The following is a 19,328-nucleotide window of genomic DNA, read 5'->3' as shown; positions in this document are numbered from 1 at the left end:
AAATAAATAAATATTTTAAAAAAAAAATTATTTTAAAAAAACAATGGTCTTCTCTTTTGTTTTCCTCTTTCTGTGGTGCTGAAGATCAAAGCCAGGGAGGGCTTCCCACACCCTATGAAAGCTCTCAACCACTGAGCTATACCCTCATTCCTCCAAATTTTTATATGTGCTACTGGACTATACAGCTGGTCATCTGGTACTGTCATAAGGACTAGGGGTGCAGTTCAGTGTAGAGCACTATATACACAAGGCCCTGGGTTCCATCTTCAGTGTCACAAGACTAGAAAGGGGAGGGGGGCATGCTGTTTTTGAGACAGGGTCTCACTAAGTAACCCCGGCTGGCCTTGAACTTGCAGCAATGCTCCTGCCTCAGCCTTACACGTGTTGGGATTACAAGCCTACACCATCATGCCTGCCTTAAGAAATTTTATAACAAGTAATGAAAAATTTGAATTTTACCAAGAAAAACAAAAGCAAGTTTTTAAGTATAATTTATACTATAACTGAAAATATATGCCACTTTTTACAATGAAGAATTTTAATATTAGCACACCCACTGCAATTCTACTATAAACAGAGGAAGAACACACAGCATTCTGACAGTAAGAGAACAACAAAATATATCATTACTTTTTTTAAATTATTTTGTGTGTGTATGTCCAGCGCAACCCACCCTATGGATGGGGCTGGCACAGCATATGGTGCCAGGAATTGAGCCGTGGTCCCTGAGTGCTTGTCTAAGCTTGCCTCAGCAGGTACTTTAAACAACTGAGCTACCTCACTGGCCTTTTATTTATTTTTTACAGAAAACAGGGTCATAAAAAAATAAGAAAATAGGGTCAATTGCACAAATATACAAACCATAAATGGTTATTATTGCACAAATACTAAAAACTTCACCAATTTTCCCAAAGAGCCTTTCTTAATCCTTCATTGTTCAGATAATTCTCTTTTGAAAATATCCAGTGTCATTCTTGTTTGTTTTCTGGGGAACAGGAACTCCTACCTTAGCCTCCCAAGTAAGGGGATTATAGCCACATAGCACAATATCAGCAGTGTTGTTTGTTTGGTTTTTTGTGGGGGTTTTTTGGTACTGGGGCTCAAACTTGGGACCTTGAGCTTGCCAGGCAGGCATTTATGCCACTAAGCCATCTTCCCAGCTCAGTGGTCATCTTTTCTGAGGTTTCCTTCAGATGCAATTTATTAGTGTCTTTACTGTGGTTCTAGCAGTTCACTATCCTTGATTTCATTTCAGGAAGCTAAAATATTTTGCAAGATTTCTCTTCTATGTGCTTTGTATTTTATTTGCAATGTACTTGCATTTTATTATACTATGAGCATCCAAAATATAGGGAAAAAAATGACATCAACAGGCTATTACTGAATGATGACAGATGTAAATACACAGGGGCTGACTTTGTAAGTGGTCATTCATCAGAGGCTTTTTTTTTAGTTTATATTTCCTAACCAACCTAATGTGAGTATGCCGAGCACTGCTATGAGTTAACTTTTTAATATCCTAAACTATTATACTTTTCAGAATAATCCTATGATATAGAAACTACTAGCCTCCCTTTTTTTTTTCTTTTGTGGTGTTGGGAATGGAACCCAGGGCCTCACTCGTGCTAGGCAAGTGCTCTACCACTGAGCTATTCCCCTAACTCTTTTATTTCATCTTAAACCTTTACGATGACTTTCATAATGAGAGTGTGTAGCACATCCAAGGTCACACATCCACAAAATGGCCGAGAGGAAACAATGCCAAGCATGCTGCTGCAGAGCCCACCTCTTATTTAATAAAAATGAACCACCTCTCAGTGATAGTTAGAATCAGTTCCCTAGGGATAAGAGTGCTCTGTATCTAGAACACAGGCTCTCAGCTTTAGTAAACTTAAGAACCACTTGGGGTACTTGTTCAATATGCAAATTCCCTCCAAGATGATTCAGGTTCTGTCCATCTGGGCACCACATGGCCTCTCAAGTCACCCTGACACAGCAGCCCAGAGACCACACAGGGACTTAATCATTCCCCTCCTGCTCAAACAGACACAACCTCCAGACTCTCTGTTCTCATGTCCCAACCAATTTGAGACTTAATGCTTCGTTCCTCTCCTTTAGTTTCACATACCAGCTTTGACTTCGAATGGTAATTCTAGTTCTTTCAGGGCATCTTTCTTTAATGGCAAGTTTTCTAACTCCACAGCACCTAAAAAATAAAAATACCATCAGGAAGCATTCACCCAACATATTACAGGGACCCCCTGCAGGCATAGCAGTGAAGGGTAAAGAGAAAATTTCACTTCTAGAACAGAGCTTCAAAAGGTCACATGCACAAAAAAAAAAAAAAAAGGACAGTAGTGTGCAGAGCTACTGTCAGCCCAGTGTTTTATCTGTAGTGTTTCCCACTATGTACATGAGAGTGGGGCTCAGCAGCCTTCAGGAGGGATGCAAGGATTTAACTTTTTGTAATAGGCCAGACAGCAAATATTTTAGGCTTTCCATGATATCTATTGTCTATTCTATCCTACTCTATTCTATTCCATAACTGTTTAGGAAAAAGACTCTCCTATGTTGTCCAGGCTGGCCTCAAGTGACCCTCCTGCCTCTACCTCCCAAATACTTGGGACTATTGCCCATAGTTGTACCTGGCTAATTTTTTCAAAAGCTGGCTGGAGATACAGCTCAGTGGTAGAGTACTTACTTGCCAAGCTTGCACAAATACCCAGCACAAGTACTGGTCCCCAGTATCTAAAAAATAATAAAGTAAGCTAGGTGTGCTGGTACCTACCTATAATGCCAGCATTTGGGAGAGGCTGAGGCAGGAGGATAGGCACAAATTCAAGGCCAGCCTTGGTACATAGTGAGTTCAAGACCAGCCTTAACTACACAGGGAGACCCTGCCTCAAAACAAAACAAAAAAGTAAAAACTATCTTGGTGAGCTCAAATACAGCATGTGGGTCAGTGTGTAGGCCCACTGCTTAAGCTATTGTGCCCCACAGGGAAATCAGTGTCTGGTCCACTAAGACGCCCTGCAGGCTCCCAGGCTGTCCCTCAATCAGAAGCACCAGAATCTGCCATTTTTAACAAATTTCTCCCACTCTCATTTCCACCCCTCCTCAAAATGAGTACAGTACACAAAATGTCCAACTCCCCATGATTTCAATAAAACTGGTCTTCGAAAGGAATTCTGCTCTTTCTTCTGGAGTGACTGCCTCTTCCCGTTCTCGTCCACAAGCACACTCACAGGTGTACTAAATGCCAGGAACCAAAGAAAGGGAGAAGACACCACCAGTGTCCTACTCACTCAGAGCTCTTATGATAGTGTGAACCAGAAGTGCATGGAAGGGGTGCAAGCTCTCTCTCTGCTGCAGTCTGGATGGGAAATGTGCCCCAAAGGCGCATGAGTGAAAGGTTCAGATGGCCAGCCCCTGGCCCCACTGAGGGACAGGGCCTTCAAGTGTGGGGCCTGCTAGGGAAATTCAGGTATCTGGGATGCATCTGCCTTCACAGGGAGCACCAGGGCCTGGGGTTCTTCCTAGCTTCGCTTCCCAGCCGCCATGAGATGACCAGACCTCCACCAGCAGGCGGTGGAGACAAGGGGATCAAGCCACCACAGACTGAAACTTCTTAAACTATAAGCCTAAAGAAACAAGGGCCAGTGAGATAGCTCAGCAGACTAAGGGCCTTCTTAAGCAAGCACAGGGGTGAGTTCAATCCCTGGCACCACATGTGGCACCAGCCCCACCCCTGGGTGCGCTGAGCTGACAATTGAGTCCAGGCGTGGTAGCACAGGCCTATAATCCCAGTGCTGGGGAGACTTGAGAACAGGAAGATCATGATGAGACCCTGCACAAAAAAAAAAGAAAGAAACTCTTCGTCCTTCCAGGCTGCCTCTCCCAGGTATGCTGTCACGGCAACAGAAAGCTCGCTAACACCCTTTGCCAGCTGTAGTGGCCAAGGTGCATCGTGAGCCCTGCTCTGGCCCGCACACTGTGCTGGGAACACAAGGAGAAGGGCTGGGTCCCCAGTCCCAACTACAGGGACAGCCATCACTTTACTAAGTAAAATGCCACTTAAATCTGTGTGAGATAAGTATTTCCAGAGACAGGAAATACAGGCACCTATCAACTAGGAGAAAGGCCCGGAATAACAGACTTTTACACCAAAGAGAAACAATGTAGGGAACTTGGTCTTTCTCCCCTGAAATGACTGTTAAAGTTATTGGCTTCTGAAAAAGAATGCAAATCTAGCAATTTGGAAAATTCAAAGCAGGTGCAGTCTACTTATTTCATTTTTTCAATTAAGTTTATTGGTACCTTTTAGATATACATAATGATCACACTCATTACAGGGACTCCACCTGTATATGACACAATGCAGTTCTCGTTCCCCATTCCCCTACTCTCCCTTCAACCCCTCTCACCCTCCTTATTTAGTTGGTAGTGGAACTAAAGGAGACAACAACCCTATCTCCTTCTATATTTGGGAAGACAATATCAGACAAAGAAAAATATCAGACAACACTTTCCCTAGGTGAAGTTGACTACACAGAACAAGTGCATGGTTTCTTCCGGAACCCAGAGCTTTGTGGGCCAGACAAACAGCCACCACCCCAGCCCTGTTCCTTTTCCCTTGGAAAAGCATCATTTTTCTTTGGAACTACCTTATTTCTCAACAGGCAAATCCACCAAAAGACAAGATTTCTCTGCCTGGGTTTCTCTGGCTTCTACACAGCCCTAAGGAAATGGAAGGAATCATAAGCTGCTCATATAATGAAAATTAAAGAAGATGAAGCACACAAAGCATAAGAAAAGTTTTAGAAAATGTTGGAGCAGTGACACATACCTGTCATACCAGCACTTGGGACTGAAGCAAAAGACTGCCATTGGCTCAAGGGCAGCACTGAGGTCAAGGCCATCCTGGACCACATAGTGAGAGCCCATCTCAAACACCAAATAACAAAAAAAAATGAAGTTGTACATGCTGGCCCCACCTCTGGGGCGGCAACTGAACTGGACGTTGTGGCACGCGCCTGTAATCCCAGTGCTTGGGAGGCTGAAAACGGGAGGATCACTACAAGTCATATGTGTGTAGTGAAACCCTGTAGACCCTGTACTAAATACAAAAAAAAAAAAAAAAAAAGATAAAGTTGTAGAAAGGAGAAGAAAGACTGAGAAGAAGCTGAAGCCTACAGCAAGCCAAGAGCAAATAAATCAGGCAGAACAGCATGGCAGGAAGGCTTCCTAACTCCCCCGGCCCAAGTTAAGTGCACCCCATCTTCCCTGCTGGGAAAGGTCCTCCAGGAGCCAGAGAGCAGGGCGCCAAAGCAGATGAATGATATAAATTATAATGTTGTTCATTTACTTCCAAGCAGATAGTTTATAGGCCTATTCTCAGGTGTCTCATCTCAAAATCCCTCATCTTTGGTTAGTAAAAAATCTATTCACTAAAACTGATGTTAGACATTTTTCAGCAACCTCTACTGACGACTAGGTTCTCTCCCCTCAGTCCCACGTTATATGAAGGCCAGCCTGAAGTCTGGATACTGGGGGTAGGAGGAGGGAAGCTGGCTGCAACACTGTGAGAGGCTGGAGCAGGAAGATCACAAGTACTAGACCCGCCTGGGCATTTAGCAAGAACCTGTCTCAAAATTAAAAAATTTTGGGGCCGGGGAGGTGTCTCAGTAGAATAAGCACGTGCCTGGCAAGCGCAAGGGCCTGAGTTCAACCCACAGTTCCACAAAAAAAAAAAAAAAAAAAAAGTTGATTTTTTTTTTTTTTTTTAAGAGCTAGGAATACAGCCTGCCAGGCTGGCCCAGCCCCTAGAGCACACTGAGACAGCAATTTAGACTGGGCGTGGTAGCACATGCCTGTAATTGCAGCTTTGGGAGGGTGAAAACAGGAGGATCACTACAAGTCTATTCTGTATAGTGAGACCCTGTAGACTGTGTATTAAAATACAAAAAAAAAAAAAAAAGAAGAAGAAGAAAAAGAAGAGCTAGGAGTGTAGCTCAGTGCAAAGGCACCAGACTCAACCCCCAGGGTCACCAAAAGAGGGAGTGGTAGGGACTGAAGTTCTGGGTTTCAAATACACAAACAAGCCACAGAGCAAAGTTTAGCCTCTGCCGCAGCACTGGCGGTCGCTGCCTTCTGGCCCCAGATGTGACCTGTAAGTTTTCAGCTCCCAGATTTCATTCTCCCTGGAAGCAGTGACTCATCCTCTGCCACCCAGCAGACTCCTTTCAGCCCACTCAAAATCTACTTCCACAGCAGCTCTCCCAGCATTGCACAGACTGAGTGAACTTGTTCCCCTCCTGCACGCCTGCTGCGTTAAGCCTCCAGCTCCAGGACAATCCAGCAGAGATTGCCTCTTGCTGCTGTCTGCAAGCCCCACAGGTCACCAGCTTTCTGAGGACACAGACTAGACAGCAGGAGACAAACGAATAGTAATAATGCCTGTCATGAAATTAAGATCTTCCTATTCACCAAACACTTTATCTGCATTCTCCTCTGCCCTTACAGGCACAAACCCAGTGCCACACGCGCGCACGCGCGCGCACGGGTGCATGCGTGCGTGCGTGCCAGCCAAGTACACTACCACTGAGCCACAACCCTGGGCACTGTGCTACTTCATTTCATGCTCATAGCAATGCAAGGAAGTTCTATAGCTGGGGTGGGTATGTCTTCAAAATGCTTGGGACCAGAAATGTCCCAGACTTCAGAGTTTTGGATCATGGCATGTCTGCATGGACCTCACAGGTTAAGCAAGCCTGATCAAAAAATCAAAAATCCAAAATGCGCTGAAATTAGAAATTTGGGAGGGCCAGGGAGATGGCTCAGTGGAATAAGTGCTTCCCTGCAGGTGCAAAGGCCTGAGTTCAATCCCTAGGTCCGCCAAAAAAAAAAGAAAAAGAAATTTGGGGAGCACCCTACCTACATTAAAATGTATCAGATTTCAGGCATTTCAGATCCCAGAGCATTTCAGATCAGAGATGGTCAACCCATATTAGTTGCTCAGTTTTTGAGATGAAAAAAATGAGGCTTCAAGAAAAAACAATTTTTGCTTAGAAATCATGGAGCTGCAGCCAGGTATGATGTACACCTGTAATCCTTGTACTCAGGAAACTGAGGCAGAAGGATTACCATGATTCTGAGGTAACCTGGGCTACATAGTGAGTTCAAGGCCTCCCTGAACTGCACAGTAAGACCCAGTCTCAAAAAAAAAAAAAAAAAAAAAAAAAAAAAAAAAGAAACAAACCATCGAACTGCTAAGCAGAGGCACTAAAGCTCACAATAGATCTGCCTACCTCAGGTAGCAAGAGGGAGAACAGGTGAAGAGGAAACTTTGGTACCTGCCCACAGTCACAGACAACTGAAACAGGCAAACCTGGTGCCAGAGCCTAAGCCTGGTCTCTGTGATGTCCTGCCTCTGCTTTCCACACCAACCCACATTCCAGAGCCTTGCTCACTGCAGGTGCTCGGGAAAAGTCTGCCCAACAACTGAAGGAGTGAAATCCTAACATAGGCACTGCCTCTGTCCCTCACCTGCTCTTTTCATTTTTATCACTTTGGGCATGTATGCACAATCTACATTTGAAGTTCAACCTCCCAGCGAGTCCTGTGCTGACGGTCATGAGGACAGATGGCAAGGATGAGGAGGAGGATTACTAACACCCACTGGATAGATATCCCATGTGTGCTACGATAGCTCTAAGCTCTCTGCCCCACATTCATTTATCTGGGCCTCAGGATCCTGAGAGACAGTTAGTAGTTATCTCCAATTCACAGAATAGAGACTGAAGTAGGCAGCATTAGAGTCTCTGACCAAATAACTAGCAAACAGGAAGTGGGATTCAAACCCGCATTGTGAGCCAAGCATAGCAGATGACTCAGGAAGCTGAGGCACAAGGATCACCCCAAGTTCAAGGCCAGCCTGGGCTACATAGCAAGACGCTAGCTCTAAACCAACAATAACAAAAACACCACATTCTGACTTTTTCTCCTTTTCTTCCTCATTTCTTCTAGTCCAGTGACAGAAAAACCATATATTTGACCACTTCTTCGATCTCCCTTTCATCTCCCAATGCATCCATAACAGTAAATATCTGCAGATGGATCAAAATCACATCCTTATGCCTGTTTAGCATCCTGCAGCCCTAAACATTGCTTAACTGGGTCTTAAAGATCAAAAATACCAGCAAATGCCTATAATCCCAGCACCTGGATGGCTCAGGACCATAGCAAGTTCAAGCACAGCCCAGACTACATAGTGGGACCCTCAAAAACAACAACAGGGCTGGGGAAATAGCTCAAGGGCATGGGTACCTGCCTGGCAAGCCCAAGGTCCTGAGTTCAATCCCCAGTACTGAGAAAAAAAAAAATTGGATCATTGTCTTGGGGCCAGGGAGATGGCTCAGCAGAATAAGCGCTTCCCCAGCAAGGGCAAGGGCCTGAGTTCAATCCCTGTTTTCATGAAAAAAAAAAAAAAAAAGACCAATGTGGTTTTCAATCCTGTTGTCAACTTGACTGGATGAAGACATGCCTTTATTGTCTTTCTGAGACAGGGTTTCACTATGTATTCCAGCCTGGAGCTCACTATATAGCCCAGGCTGCCCTCAAACTCATGGCAATGCCCCTGCCTCAGCCCACCAATGGCTGGGGTTACAGATGTGTACCACATCTGGTGACATTCCTAGATTAGGAAAGCACACTTCGGGTCCCCAGCCCCCTTGCTCCCTGGTGCTGCTCCCCACTCTGCTTTCTGGCCACTATGATATGTTCTGCTCTCAGAAGCCTTTAAGACAGCTGGGAAGGGCAGCCCCTCCACCAGCATGTTTCTGCCTTGAGTCAGCAGACCATGGACCAAAGCTTCTGAATCCATGAGCCAAGTAAACCTCTCCTCAGTGAGGCTGTGGGTGTCGGCACTGAGTCCTGCTGGGACTTACAAAATGCTGACTAATGCAATCAACAAACACTGTTAACCTGGTTTTTTTTTTTTCTTCTTGGTTTTCTGACACAGGGTCTCCCTCCAATTCACTATGTAGCCCAGGTTGGCCTCAAACTCACTGCAATTCACCTGCCTCAGCCTCAGATGCTGGGATTGCACTCGTGCACCACCACACTGAGCTATGTCACCCTTTTTACAAAGCCATTCTCTCGTATACTACAATGCTCACAAGACCTTCCAGGTCTAGCACTGTGCTATGCTTTGGGTCTATAAGCATGTAATACCATAGGCACACCAGTTAGGAAAGAAAAACCATTTGTCTACTCTGCAGTGAAATGTTTTTCAAATTCCAAAGATTCTTTAAAAGCCATAAGGGCTGGGCTAAGTGGATTAAAGTGCCTGCAAGCAGGCACATAGGCCAGGGTTCTATCCTAGGCATGCCATGCCAGCCCTGCCCCCAGGGTATCCTGAGACAAACTGAGACTGGGTGTGGGGGCATGTGCCTATAATCCCAGATCTTAGGAGGCTGTAAACAGGCAGATCACTGAGTCCCATCTAGTAGTGAGATCCTGAACACCCTGTAGACCCTTCCCCCGGCCAAAAAAAAAGCCATAGAGAATAGTATTTTTTTTGGGGGGGGAGAATAATAGAAAGTAATATAAAGCACCAGATTAATATGCACAATTGGTGCAAGATATATTGTCGAAGCCAGGCATGGTGGTGCATGCTTGTAATCCGAGCAGTCAGGAGTCTGAGGCAGGAGGATCACCAAAAGTTCAAGAACAGCCTGGGCTACATAGCAAGTTTAAGGCCAACATAAACTGTACAGCAAGACTCTATATCAAAAAACAAATTTAAAAAAATTGTCAGGATTAGAAATGAGTCATTAGCACAGGCTCTGGGAAACACCAGCTGCCATAGGTACCTATGTATTCACTTGCTGCCATAGGTACCTTGTATTCACTTTCATTAGCAAGGTTTGGTTTGCAGCTCTCTTTCTAGGCCTGTCACCTGTACCTTGTACAACTCAGAATCACAGTGTGCCAGGGAACTATAGGAAGTGACCAAACAGGTAAACATTACCTCTGTACTCGGATGTGTCTGTGATGGGGTATTGCTATCTAGTTCAGACTGGCCTCAAGCTCACGGCAGTCTCCCTGCCTCAGTCTCCCAAATTCTGGGGGGACAGGCATGCACAACCACGTCCAGTTCTTCTCATTCTTTTGGGTATGTGTGTGTGTGTCACACACTGGGAGCTGAATTCAGAGGGTCTTTACACTAAGCTGTATCCCCAGCCTTGTGTTGTGTTGCTCTGTTCTGTTCTAGTCTGTTCTGTTTCATTTCACAACGGGACTCACTATGTTACTAAACTGACCCAGCAGGGCTTGAACTTATGATCTACCTCTGCCCTCCGGGGCAGAGGGATTACAAGTGTGTGCCACCACACCCGGCCAACCTTCTCACATCTGCTTTCCATTTAGCAGCTAAAGGACAGGAGGAAAAGCAGAACAGGGAAGAATCCACTTCTGTTTCCAATAAAAGCAACAAGTGGGAAGGAACAACAGTGACACCTCCCGTGGCCTATGTTTGCCACTGTTGTCACACCAGACTGTGCTGGCCTGCACGAGCTGGCTGGACTAGAAGGAACAACAACTCTCAGAAAGCAGTAATGCTGGGGACCCCAGTTCTCAGACTATGAAGACACCCCCATCACTGTTGGTCTGCTGACCACACTCCCAGGAGGCTCGGGTTCCATTATTACTGGAAGCCTCCTTCCCTGTGTATTAACAGACAGCTTTATCTTCTCCCTCTGCTAGGTTAAGGGCTCCCATTTTGAGTAGGATAAAGGGAATTTAAATCAAAGGAGGAAAAGCTGCCTTCTAATTCCCACGCCAAATCAGGGACTGCTTCTGCTGATTACAGGTCACTCAATGCTAAAATATCTCAAGCTTTAGGAACTTTCCTACTAAGCAAGGTAAGACCTCACAGGTCTTGTTGTGAGCACAGTAACAGATGCTTTTCAGTGAAAATGGTCTTTTATTGAATATAAGTCCATATGTATTCCTAATGATCAGGCCAGTACAAAAATAAAAAAGGAAATACATTATTATTACAGAATAAAGAAAAATACTGATCCTTCTAAATGACACAAATGTATCTTCCAAGGGAATTTAATACCCAAATTTTGGTCTGTCATAATAATACATAATAATATTACAGCTACAATAATAACACACATGGTGGTGCACACCTGTAACCCCAGCACTTTGGGAGGCTGGGGCAGGAGGATCACTTCGAGTTCCTGGCCAGCCTGAGCTACACAGTTGAGTTCAAGGTCAGCCTGAATTGCATAGCAAGGTCTTGTCTGGGAAAAAAAAAAAAAAACCCTAAAAGTTTACTGGTAAGTGAATTTTAATAAGACCAAGACAACCTGCAAAAGCTAAATACATGTTACACAACTAAATTATAACAGTGATGGAACTTTATTTTCTTCAGTTACATTTTAGCTTGAAACAAATAGTTATCATTTATTAAAAAGCATTATTCACATTCAGTATTTGACACGTGAAATAAAATCTGCACTTCTCAAACAAAAACACTCCATCTTAGAGTTGGTATATTGTCTCACATTTGTAATAAAAATGTCACTGAACAACCCACTTGAAAAAAAAGAAAAAGAAAAAAGGGGCCAGGGAGATGGCTCAGTAGAATAAGTGCTTGCCTGGCAAGTGCGAGGGCCTGAGTTCAATCCCTGGTTCTGGAAAAAAAAAAAAAAAAAAAAAAAACAACACTTAAAGTTTAACTTGGGCTTTGTTTCCTCATCTTTAAAAATCATCAGCTAAAGGGCCAGGGAGAAGGCTCAGTAGAATAAGCGCTTGCCTGACAAGTGCAAGGGCCTGAGTTCAATCCCCGGTTCTACCAAAAAAATAAATAAATAAAATAATAAAAATCATCAGCTAAGTTGTTAATTTCATATATACTGTATTTGTTTATTAGCACATGTTCAAAATACATAACAAAGATATTCCTCATGAGGTGCTGGTACATATGCACATCACTGACTTCCTCTCCTCTCCCCTTCCTCCCATCTCCACAAGATCTATCTCCCGATGATAGAATTCAGATTTTCCTTGAGAAGATTTAGTAAATTTTTATCTATCTCAAAGAAAAAAAAAATCTATCTCCCTTTTGCTATCATTTTTTATTTTGTTATTTAAATTAAAAATAATTTTTTGGGCTGGTGAGATGGCTCAGTGGTCTAAAGCACCTACTCAGAACAAGCTTAGCAAAGCACAGGGACTGCGGTTCGATCCCCCAGCACCACATGCCAGCCAGCCCCGCCCCCTGGTGGGCTGAGCTGGCCACACACACACACACACACACATAAATAAAAAAAATTTAAAAAAATAATAATAATAATAATTTTTAATACCTTGAGATCTCATATCACAGTAACAGATTCTTAACACAGCAACTCTATGAAGTATACTACCCTCTTTTTCTATGTTCCAATAGCTTGTGTGTGTGTGTATGAGAGTGAGAGACAGACAGACAGACAGACAGACAGCAATGAAACTGTATGTGAAGCCAAAGTCAAAAGTGGCTAAAACTTTAGTCAAAAATTTCAGTCAAAACTAAAATCCTAACTGAGGTAAAGCAGAGAAATATTTAATATTTAATAGTTCCCTAAGACCTAAAGCAATACAGTTCCATACCTAAGTTACTCCACAATAACTATCATTGTCATACGAGAGAACTTAATACAACTTGTGCATCAGATTTTATTATCCTCAACAGAACGAAAAACAAATAACAGAAATGCCACCTGCACCATTCTATTTGGCTAGAGGGGACACAAGTACTCACCTTTGAGCAGCGCAACTGAGAGCTGATCAGTGTTCAGGTTATTGACATATTTGCCTAAATAGGTATTGAGAACCCAGGCGACAAGACCTTCCAACATGACTATTTCCTTAGGAAAAGGTGCTTATAAACCATGGATCATTCTTTATGTCTCTCTCTCATGGTCACAAAAGAATCTATAAAAGAGAAAAGTGAAAATCAACACACACAAAAAAAAGGATGACTTTCTAAGGTGAATGCCTGACAATGCCTACCTGCCTGAGAATGGATGAATAGAAACACCAGGCTTCAAGGAGCAGGGGTAAGAAGCACTGTTAAAATGATTCATTTCTGGGGGCTGGTAAGATGGCTCAGTGGTCTAAAGCACCTACTTGGAACAAGCTTAGCAAAGCACGGGGACTGCGGTTCAATCCCCAGCACCACATGCCAGCCAGCCTGCCCCCTGGTGGGCTGAGCTGGCCACATACACACACACACACAAATAAATAAATAAAATAAAATAAAATAAACATGCATACATTTAAAAAAAATACTATTTTAAAAAAATGATTCATTTGACTCGACATGGCAGCTCCTACTATGATCCCAGCACTTGGGAGGCTGAGGCAGGAGGATCACTGAGAATTCAGGGCCATCCGAGGCTACACAGTGAGTTCAAGGCCAGCCTGGACTATACAGCAACACTGTCTCCAAAAAATTAATGAATTACCTAATTAAGAGCACCTTACTGGGAAATGGAGGGCTAAACCAATACACCTATGTTTTGATGCATCTGTGAGGAATGTCATTTATAAGTTTTCTAAAATTCTGCTACTTGAATCTGGGTAGCTTTTCACCACAACTGCCCCCTGCACTCACCTTAGGATTAGACTGCCCTGATGGCTCCCTTATGAGTAGGATCAGACAAACATCTGAAGGTATTTTTGACTATCATGATTTTGGAGGCTGCTACTAATTTCTTTTCAGTAGACCATGGCAGGTCCTAAACATCCCACAGTGCACAAGACAACTCCCCACAGGAAACAGCTACCCAGCCCAAACATTAACAGGGTCAGTGCTGAGAAACCCTAACCCAGATGAAGGCCAAAATGCCCCAAGAGAGTAAATGAATGAAATTCATATTCTCTAATAAGGCTGCTCTAATTAAATTTTGTAAATTTATTCATGAAGATCATTCATAAAATAACATAAATGGGAGGCAGAAGGGAGCACTTTAAATGCCCTGGAGCTGCACTGCAGGTACCTGTTCACCAGACCATGCTAGTACAACGATCTTAGCCGGCAGTAACAAACACCAAAAATTCACTGATTAAAGCCACTGTACCAAGGGCCAGCCAAATAGCTCAGTGGACTAAAGTAACTGCAAGCAGGGGCAGGGGCCAGGGTTCAATCCCCTGGCCTGCCTTGTCGGACCCACCCTACCCTACCCTACCCCACCCCACCCCACCCCACCCCACCCCACCCCCGGGGGTGCACTGAGACTGAGATTGAAACTGGGCATGGTGGCACAAACCTGTAATCCCAGCTCTTGGAAGGCTATAAACAGACGGATCACTAGAAGTCTGATACAGTAGTGAGACCCTTAACACCCTGTAGACCCTTCCCTTAAAAAAAAAAAAAAAAAAAAAGCCACTGTATGGTGGCACACACCTATAATCCCAGCATTTGGGAGGCTGAGGCAGGAGGACCATGTCTCAACAAAACACCAAAACAAATCCACTTATTAGAGCTGTTTAGACTCAGTACTGAATTACTACTATCTCTTAACTGGTTTCAGTGTTACAAAAATATATAGATGATTCTTAATATTACAAAAAGTTAGAATGAGAAACTGAGACACAAAAGTTTAAATGTGATTTTGGGTCACTCTGGTAGCAGGTTCCAAAGAGCACTGTGGGCCATAAATCTTGCTCTGTGCCACCTGCGTCGGTCATCAGCTATAGTGCCAGACACTCCAGTTTCCTGTGGCATATACCCCACTTGGAACCGTCCTACTTTCAGGATCCCTTCCAAGCACAGTGCCCCACCTCCAATGACTCATCTTAGTGCCAAGAGATACATTCAGCCGAAGGGAATATCTGTCTCCCAAGGAAGACTCAAACACAGGCCCCCATCAAAGTTAATTTAACGGCCAGGGATATAGCTCAGTGGCACAGTGCCTGCTTGGCAAGCGCAAGGCCCTGAGTTCAATTCCCAGTACCAAATAAAAAAGTTAACTCAACCTCAAGTAAAAATGACTTCTAGCCAAGCATGGTAGTACATTTTGCAATCCCAGCACTCAGGAGACTGAGGCAGGAGAATCACTAGGCATTTGAGCCCAGCCTAGACCACACAGTAAATTCAAGGCAGCCTGCAATGCAAAGCAAGACCCTGTCTTTCTTTTTCTTTTTCTTTTTTTTTTTTTTTTTTGAGACAGGGTCTGGCTATGCTATTCAGGCTGGCCTTGAGCTCACTCTGTAGCTGCAGGCTGATCTCAAATCCAAGGATCCTCCTGCCTCAGCCTCCCATGTACTGGGATTACAGGCATGCACCACCACACCCATGGCTAAAACACTGTTTTCTACATTAAAAAAAAAAAAAACTGTCTTTTATTTGTCAGTAGTGTCTTGCATTTCCAGATAAGATTAGGATCAATATTTATTTTTTTTTAAATTTATTTATTTGTGTGTGTGTGTGTGTGTGTTTATGTGTGTGTGTGTGTGTCCAGCTCAGCCCACCAGGGGGCGGGGCTGGCTGGCATGTGGTGCTGGGGGATTGAACCGTGGTCTCTGTGCTTGCTAAACTTGTTCTAAGTAGGTGCTTTAGACCACTGAGCCATCTCACCAGCCCTAGGATCAATATTTATTTATCAAAAGTTTTTTAAAAGGCAATTGGAGGGCCAGCCAAATAGCTCATTGAATTAAGGTGTAAACAGGCAGATCACTAAGAGTTTGATGTAGTAGAGATACCCTCAACCCCTGTAGACCCTTCCTTAAAATACAAAAAAATAAAAAATAAAGAGGCAGCAATTGGAAATACTTGTTTACTTTATTTCCAAAGATATCATTTAAAGCTATACTTGGGGCCTGGAAGATAGCTCTGTAGACTAAGAACCTGCCTGGCAAGCGCAGGGGCCTGAGTTCAATACCTGGTACCAAAGGAAAAAAAAAAAAGCTACACTCACTAAGAATCTCTTGGGGATTACCAGGTATTTGTTTAAAGAAGAGTGAAGACTTCTTTTGAGACAAGGTCTCACTATGTAGCACAGGCTGGCCTCCGCCTCATGATGCCTCTGCCTCAGCCTCAGCCTCCAGAGTGCTAGCACGACAAATGTGCACCACAACTGGCTTACCAACGTCTTAAAAAATAAAAAAATACTTCAACCAGGCCTGGTGGCACACAACAACAATCCCAGGCACTTGGGAGGCTGAGGCAGAGCTCTAGTTCAAGACCAGCCTGGGCTACATGGTAAATTCAAAACCAGCATGAAGTACATATCAAGACCGTCTCAAAAATAAGTTAATTAATTAAATTAAAAATGCTTAAGAGTCCAAGTAATAGAAAAATTTCTCTGTTGAAGTTTAAAACAGGCAGCCCTGTGAAAACAAAATGTAAAACAAAGTAACAGTCTTACTATGTGAGCTCTAAATAGAGAACTGAACCCCGGACATTGTGTGCGTTATCAAGCACTCTACCACCGACCTACAACCCCAGTCCTGTTCTATATTTTATGCTGAGGCAGAAGCTTGCTATGACGTGGAGGCTAGCCTCGAACCCGGAGTCCTCTTACCTCAGCCTCCCAAGCAGCTAGGATTACAGGCACCCGCCACCACGCCTGGCTGGAGTACTCTATTGTTGTTGTTCCTGTCATTAATTTGGGCCATAAATGCCCACACTCCCCGGAGTGCCCACTACAAATGCCTCCTCAGTAAAAGGAAAGCACTGTCATTTTGTAAACAAGGTCAGGCCCTACCCTGCTTACTCTGAAGGTGGAAGAACGAAAAGCCCAGATTAACGGGCAGGCAGGACGAGCGGTGCTATATGACACCCGACCCAAAAGCTCCATGAGCTCTGCTAAGCGACGAGGCACTTCAGGCCACTTCAAGGATTCCCTTAAGGAATCCAGTTTCAGGCAGGGCCGCCAGACTGGCCGGAATCCTGAAGCGTTTCTACTCCGATCCACCAGGGAGGGCTTCTAGGCAGCTGCCGGGCACTAACGCCACCTGGCTTCCTCCACCCAGAGAGCAGGTGACACTGGGAATCCGGGCTCCGTCCACCGGCGGGCAGACAGCCGGGTGTGACCTTGAGCCAGGCCCCTCCCCCGAGAGGCAGCCAGACCCGGGAATAGGAAGGACTCGCCACGGGATCGGGGCGCCCCGTCCCTCCCTCGGGCGGCCCGGGCCAAGGGCTGCCAGGTCCCGGGAGTGAGTCCCGAGACGGGACGCACGGGGGCGGGCGCCGGGCAGGTGGAGCCGCTGCCCCGAGGGCAACCCTGCGGGCTCCCCGGGCTGCCGGCGCACCCCAAGCCCGCGCCTCCCGCAGCGCAGACCCGCACCTCGCACGGCTCTCGGGGTCCCCTGCCTGGAGGGGCTCCGCAGGGCGTGACCCCGGGGAGCCGGGAGTGACGACGGGTCACAGGCCTGCGGCCCCGCCCCAGAGGTGACCGAACGCAACCGGTTAAAGGAGGTGGATGAGACACCCTAAGAACTGGCTGGCCCCCCATTCCTAGGGGTAAGGCAGGAGCTTGCACCCTAAGAACAGGGCTCAGCGGGGAACACGGAGTGACGCCCCCTGCTCCCAGGGCGCCCGGCCGCGGGGCTGCGAAGGAGTCCCGGCTCCGAGGGGCTCGACCCGCACTCCACCGACGCCGGGGTCCCCGGGGGCTCAGGGAGCCCGGGCGTGCGCCCGCGGAGCCGGCAGGGACCGGGGGGCAGGGGTCCCGCGGTCGCAGCGCCGCGCGGTCGCGGCGGACCCGGTCCCCCGGTCCCAGGCGGAGGCGGAGCGACCCCGCGGCCCTACCTGTCGCTGTCGCGGCACCCGCCCAGCCGGGCACTGCGCGGCGTTTCCTCTCCGCCGCTCCTCAATGGCGCAGGCCGCCGGTGTTCGACCCGACCAATCGAGCGAAGACGCGCAGGCGCCTGGCCAGCCGAGCGCCGAGCCATCGAGGAGGCGCCCCCTGGCGCCGCCCTAGGCGCCTGCAGAGCTCTTGGCTACTGGGCTGACCAGCTTCAGGGCTCCAGTGGTGCAGCCAGCTCTTACAGGTAGGAAAACCAAGTCTCAGGGAGAGCACGCCCACAAATGAAAGGGATTCACACAGTCCTTGAACCCAGGGTTCTTCCTTTCCCATCCACCAGAAGGTGCAGTGAACCTTCGTATCGGGCCCACCCACAAGCCTCAGGGGTCTGGAATCAGACTACACCCTTCCCTGCTGAAGGGCGCCTACGCTATGCTTCCATTAAACCTATCTCCTTACAGAGCAGTCCCAAGCTCCAACGGGTTTTGATCCTTTCCGTGTGCGTGCGTGCGTGTGGTGGAGTGTGTTGTTTTGGGGGCAAAGACTCATTATGTCATTCAAAGTGGCCACCAACTCAAAGCAATCCTCCTGCCTCAGCCACCCCAGTGCAGGGATTACAGGCCTCCACCACCAGGCCAAGATGGTCTCTTCCTATTTGGCCACTTTCCCAGGCCCAGTCTGTCCTCACAGGCCTCGTTCCTGACGTAGCACCTTTGTACGTGCTGTTCTTTCTCCTTCTACTTAGGTTGCTCCCCTTAGATCAGTGCCGTCCCCTAGAAATACAAGACAAGCTACCCACAAAAGCCTCAAAGGTAATTTTACATTTGCTAGTTGGTGCATTTTGTAAAAGGAAGTAGGGAGAAAAGGGGAAATTAATTTCTATAAAGGTTATTGACTCCAATATTGGTAGGCAGTGGATCTCAGCTTCCAACACATGTGAATGGTTTGCATTCTGATGCAGCCAGCAGATGGGTGACCTGACAGACAGCAGGACATGCATCGAAGTCACCCATCATGAAGACGCCCCATCCCCATACACACACCCACCTCTGGAGCAGAATGTGCATTTGCCATTTGTATTTCTTCATCTGAGAAGTATGTATCTCCGGTGCCCATTTTGGGATTGGGTCTTTAAATTTGGGAGGTCTGATTTTTTTTTTTTGAGTTCTTTATATGTTCTCAATAGTAACCCTTTATTTGAGGACCAGCTGGAAAACATTTTTCCCACACTGTGTGCTGTCTCTTCACTCTGTTGGTGGTTTCTCATGCTGTGCAAAATATTTTTAATAAGATGAGATTCCATCGAAGACAGCAAACTGCAGTACAAAAACCATGGTTAAATACCTCTCATCTTGTTCTTCTAAATGTATACCATTTCTAATGTCTTAACAATTAGTATACTCTTTAAAAATCAATTTTTTAAAAAATAAAAAAGGACAAGAAAGAAATTAAGGTTTATTGAAAGTGTTAATGTTTAATTATTTGACCAACCTTGCATGCCTAGATCTACTAATCTGAACAATA

General features: G+C 45.7%; 1 protein-coding gene across 6 annotated transcripts in view; it reads right to left on the bottom strand.

Moving 5' to 3' along the window:
* Positions 1–17,969, bottom strand: part of Vps13d (vacuolar protein sorting 13 homolog D) — a 262,979-nt gene extending 245,010 nt beyond the window's left edge. For 3 of the 6 annotated variants that reach the window (XM_004639663.2, XM_004639662.2, XM_023699490.1), the window contains exons 1-3: positions 17,810–17,969; positions 12,815–12,987; positions 2,129–2,206 (exon numbers count right to left, since the gene is read on the bottom strand). In XM_004639663.2, coding sequence (XP_004639720.1) covers positions 2,129–2,206; positions 12,815–12,911 — 175 coding nt within the window. In that variant the 5' untranslated portion in view covers positions 12,912–12,987; positions 17,810–17,969. Of the gene's footprint in view, positions 1–2,128; positions 2,207–12,814; positions 12,988–16,580; positions 16,602–17,809 lie in introns of those variants that run through there. The other 3 variants (XM_004639664.2, XM_023699489.1, XM_023699488.1) reach the window with 2 other exon arrangements.
* Positions 17,970–19,328: the final 1,359 nt, after the last annotated feature.

This window comes from Octodon degus, unplaced genomic scaffold (genome assembly GCF_000260255.1).
Source record: "Octodon degus isolate 3935 unplaced genomic scaffold, OctDeg1.0 scaffold00113, whole genome shotgun sequence".
NCBI lineage: Eukaryota > Metazoa > Chordata > Mammalia > Rodentia > Octodontidae > Octodon > Octodon degus.
Note: the sequence above shows the minus strand (reverse complement) of the source record. Positions and strands in the feature narration are given on the sequence as shown.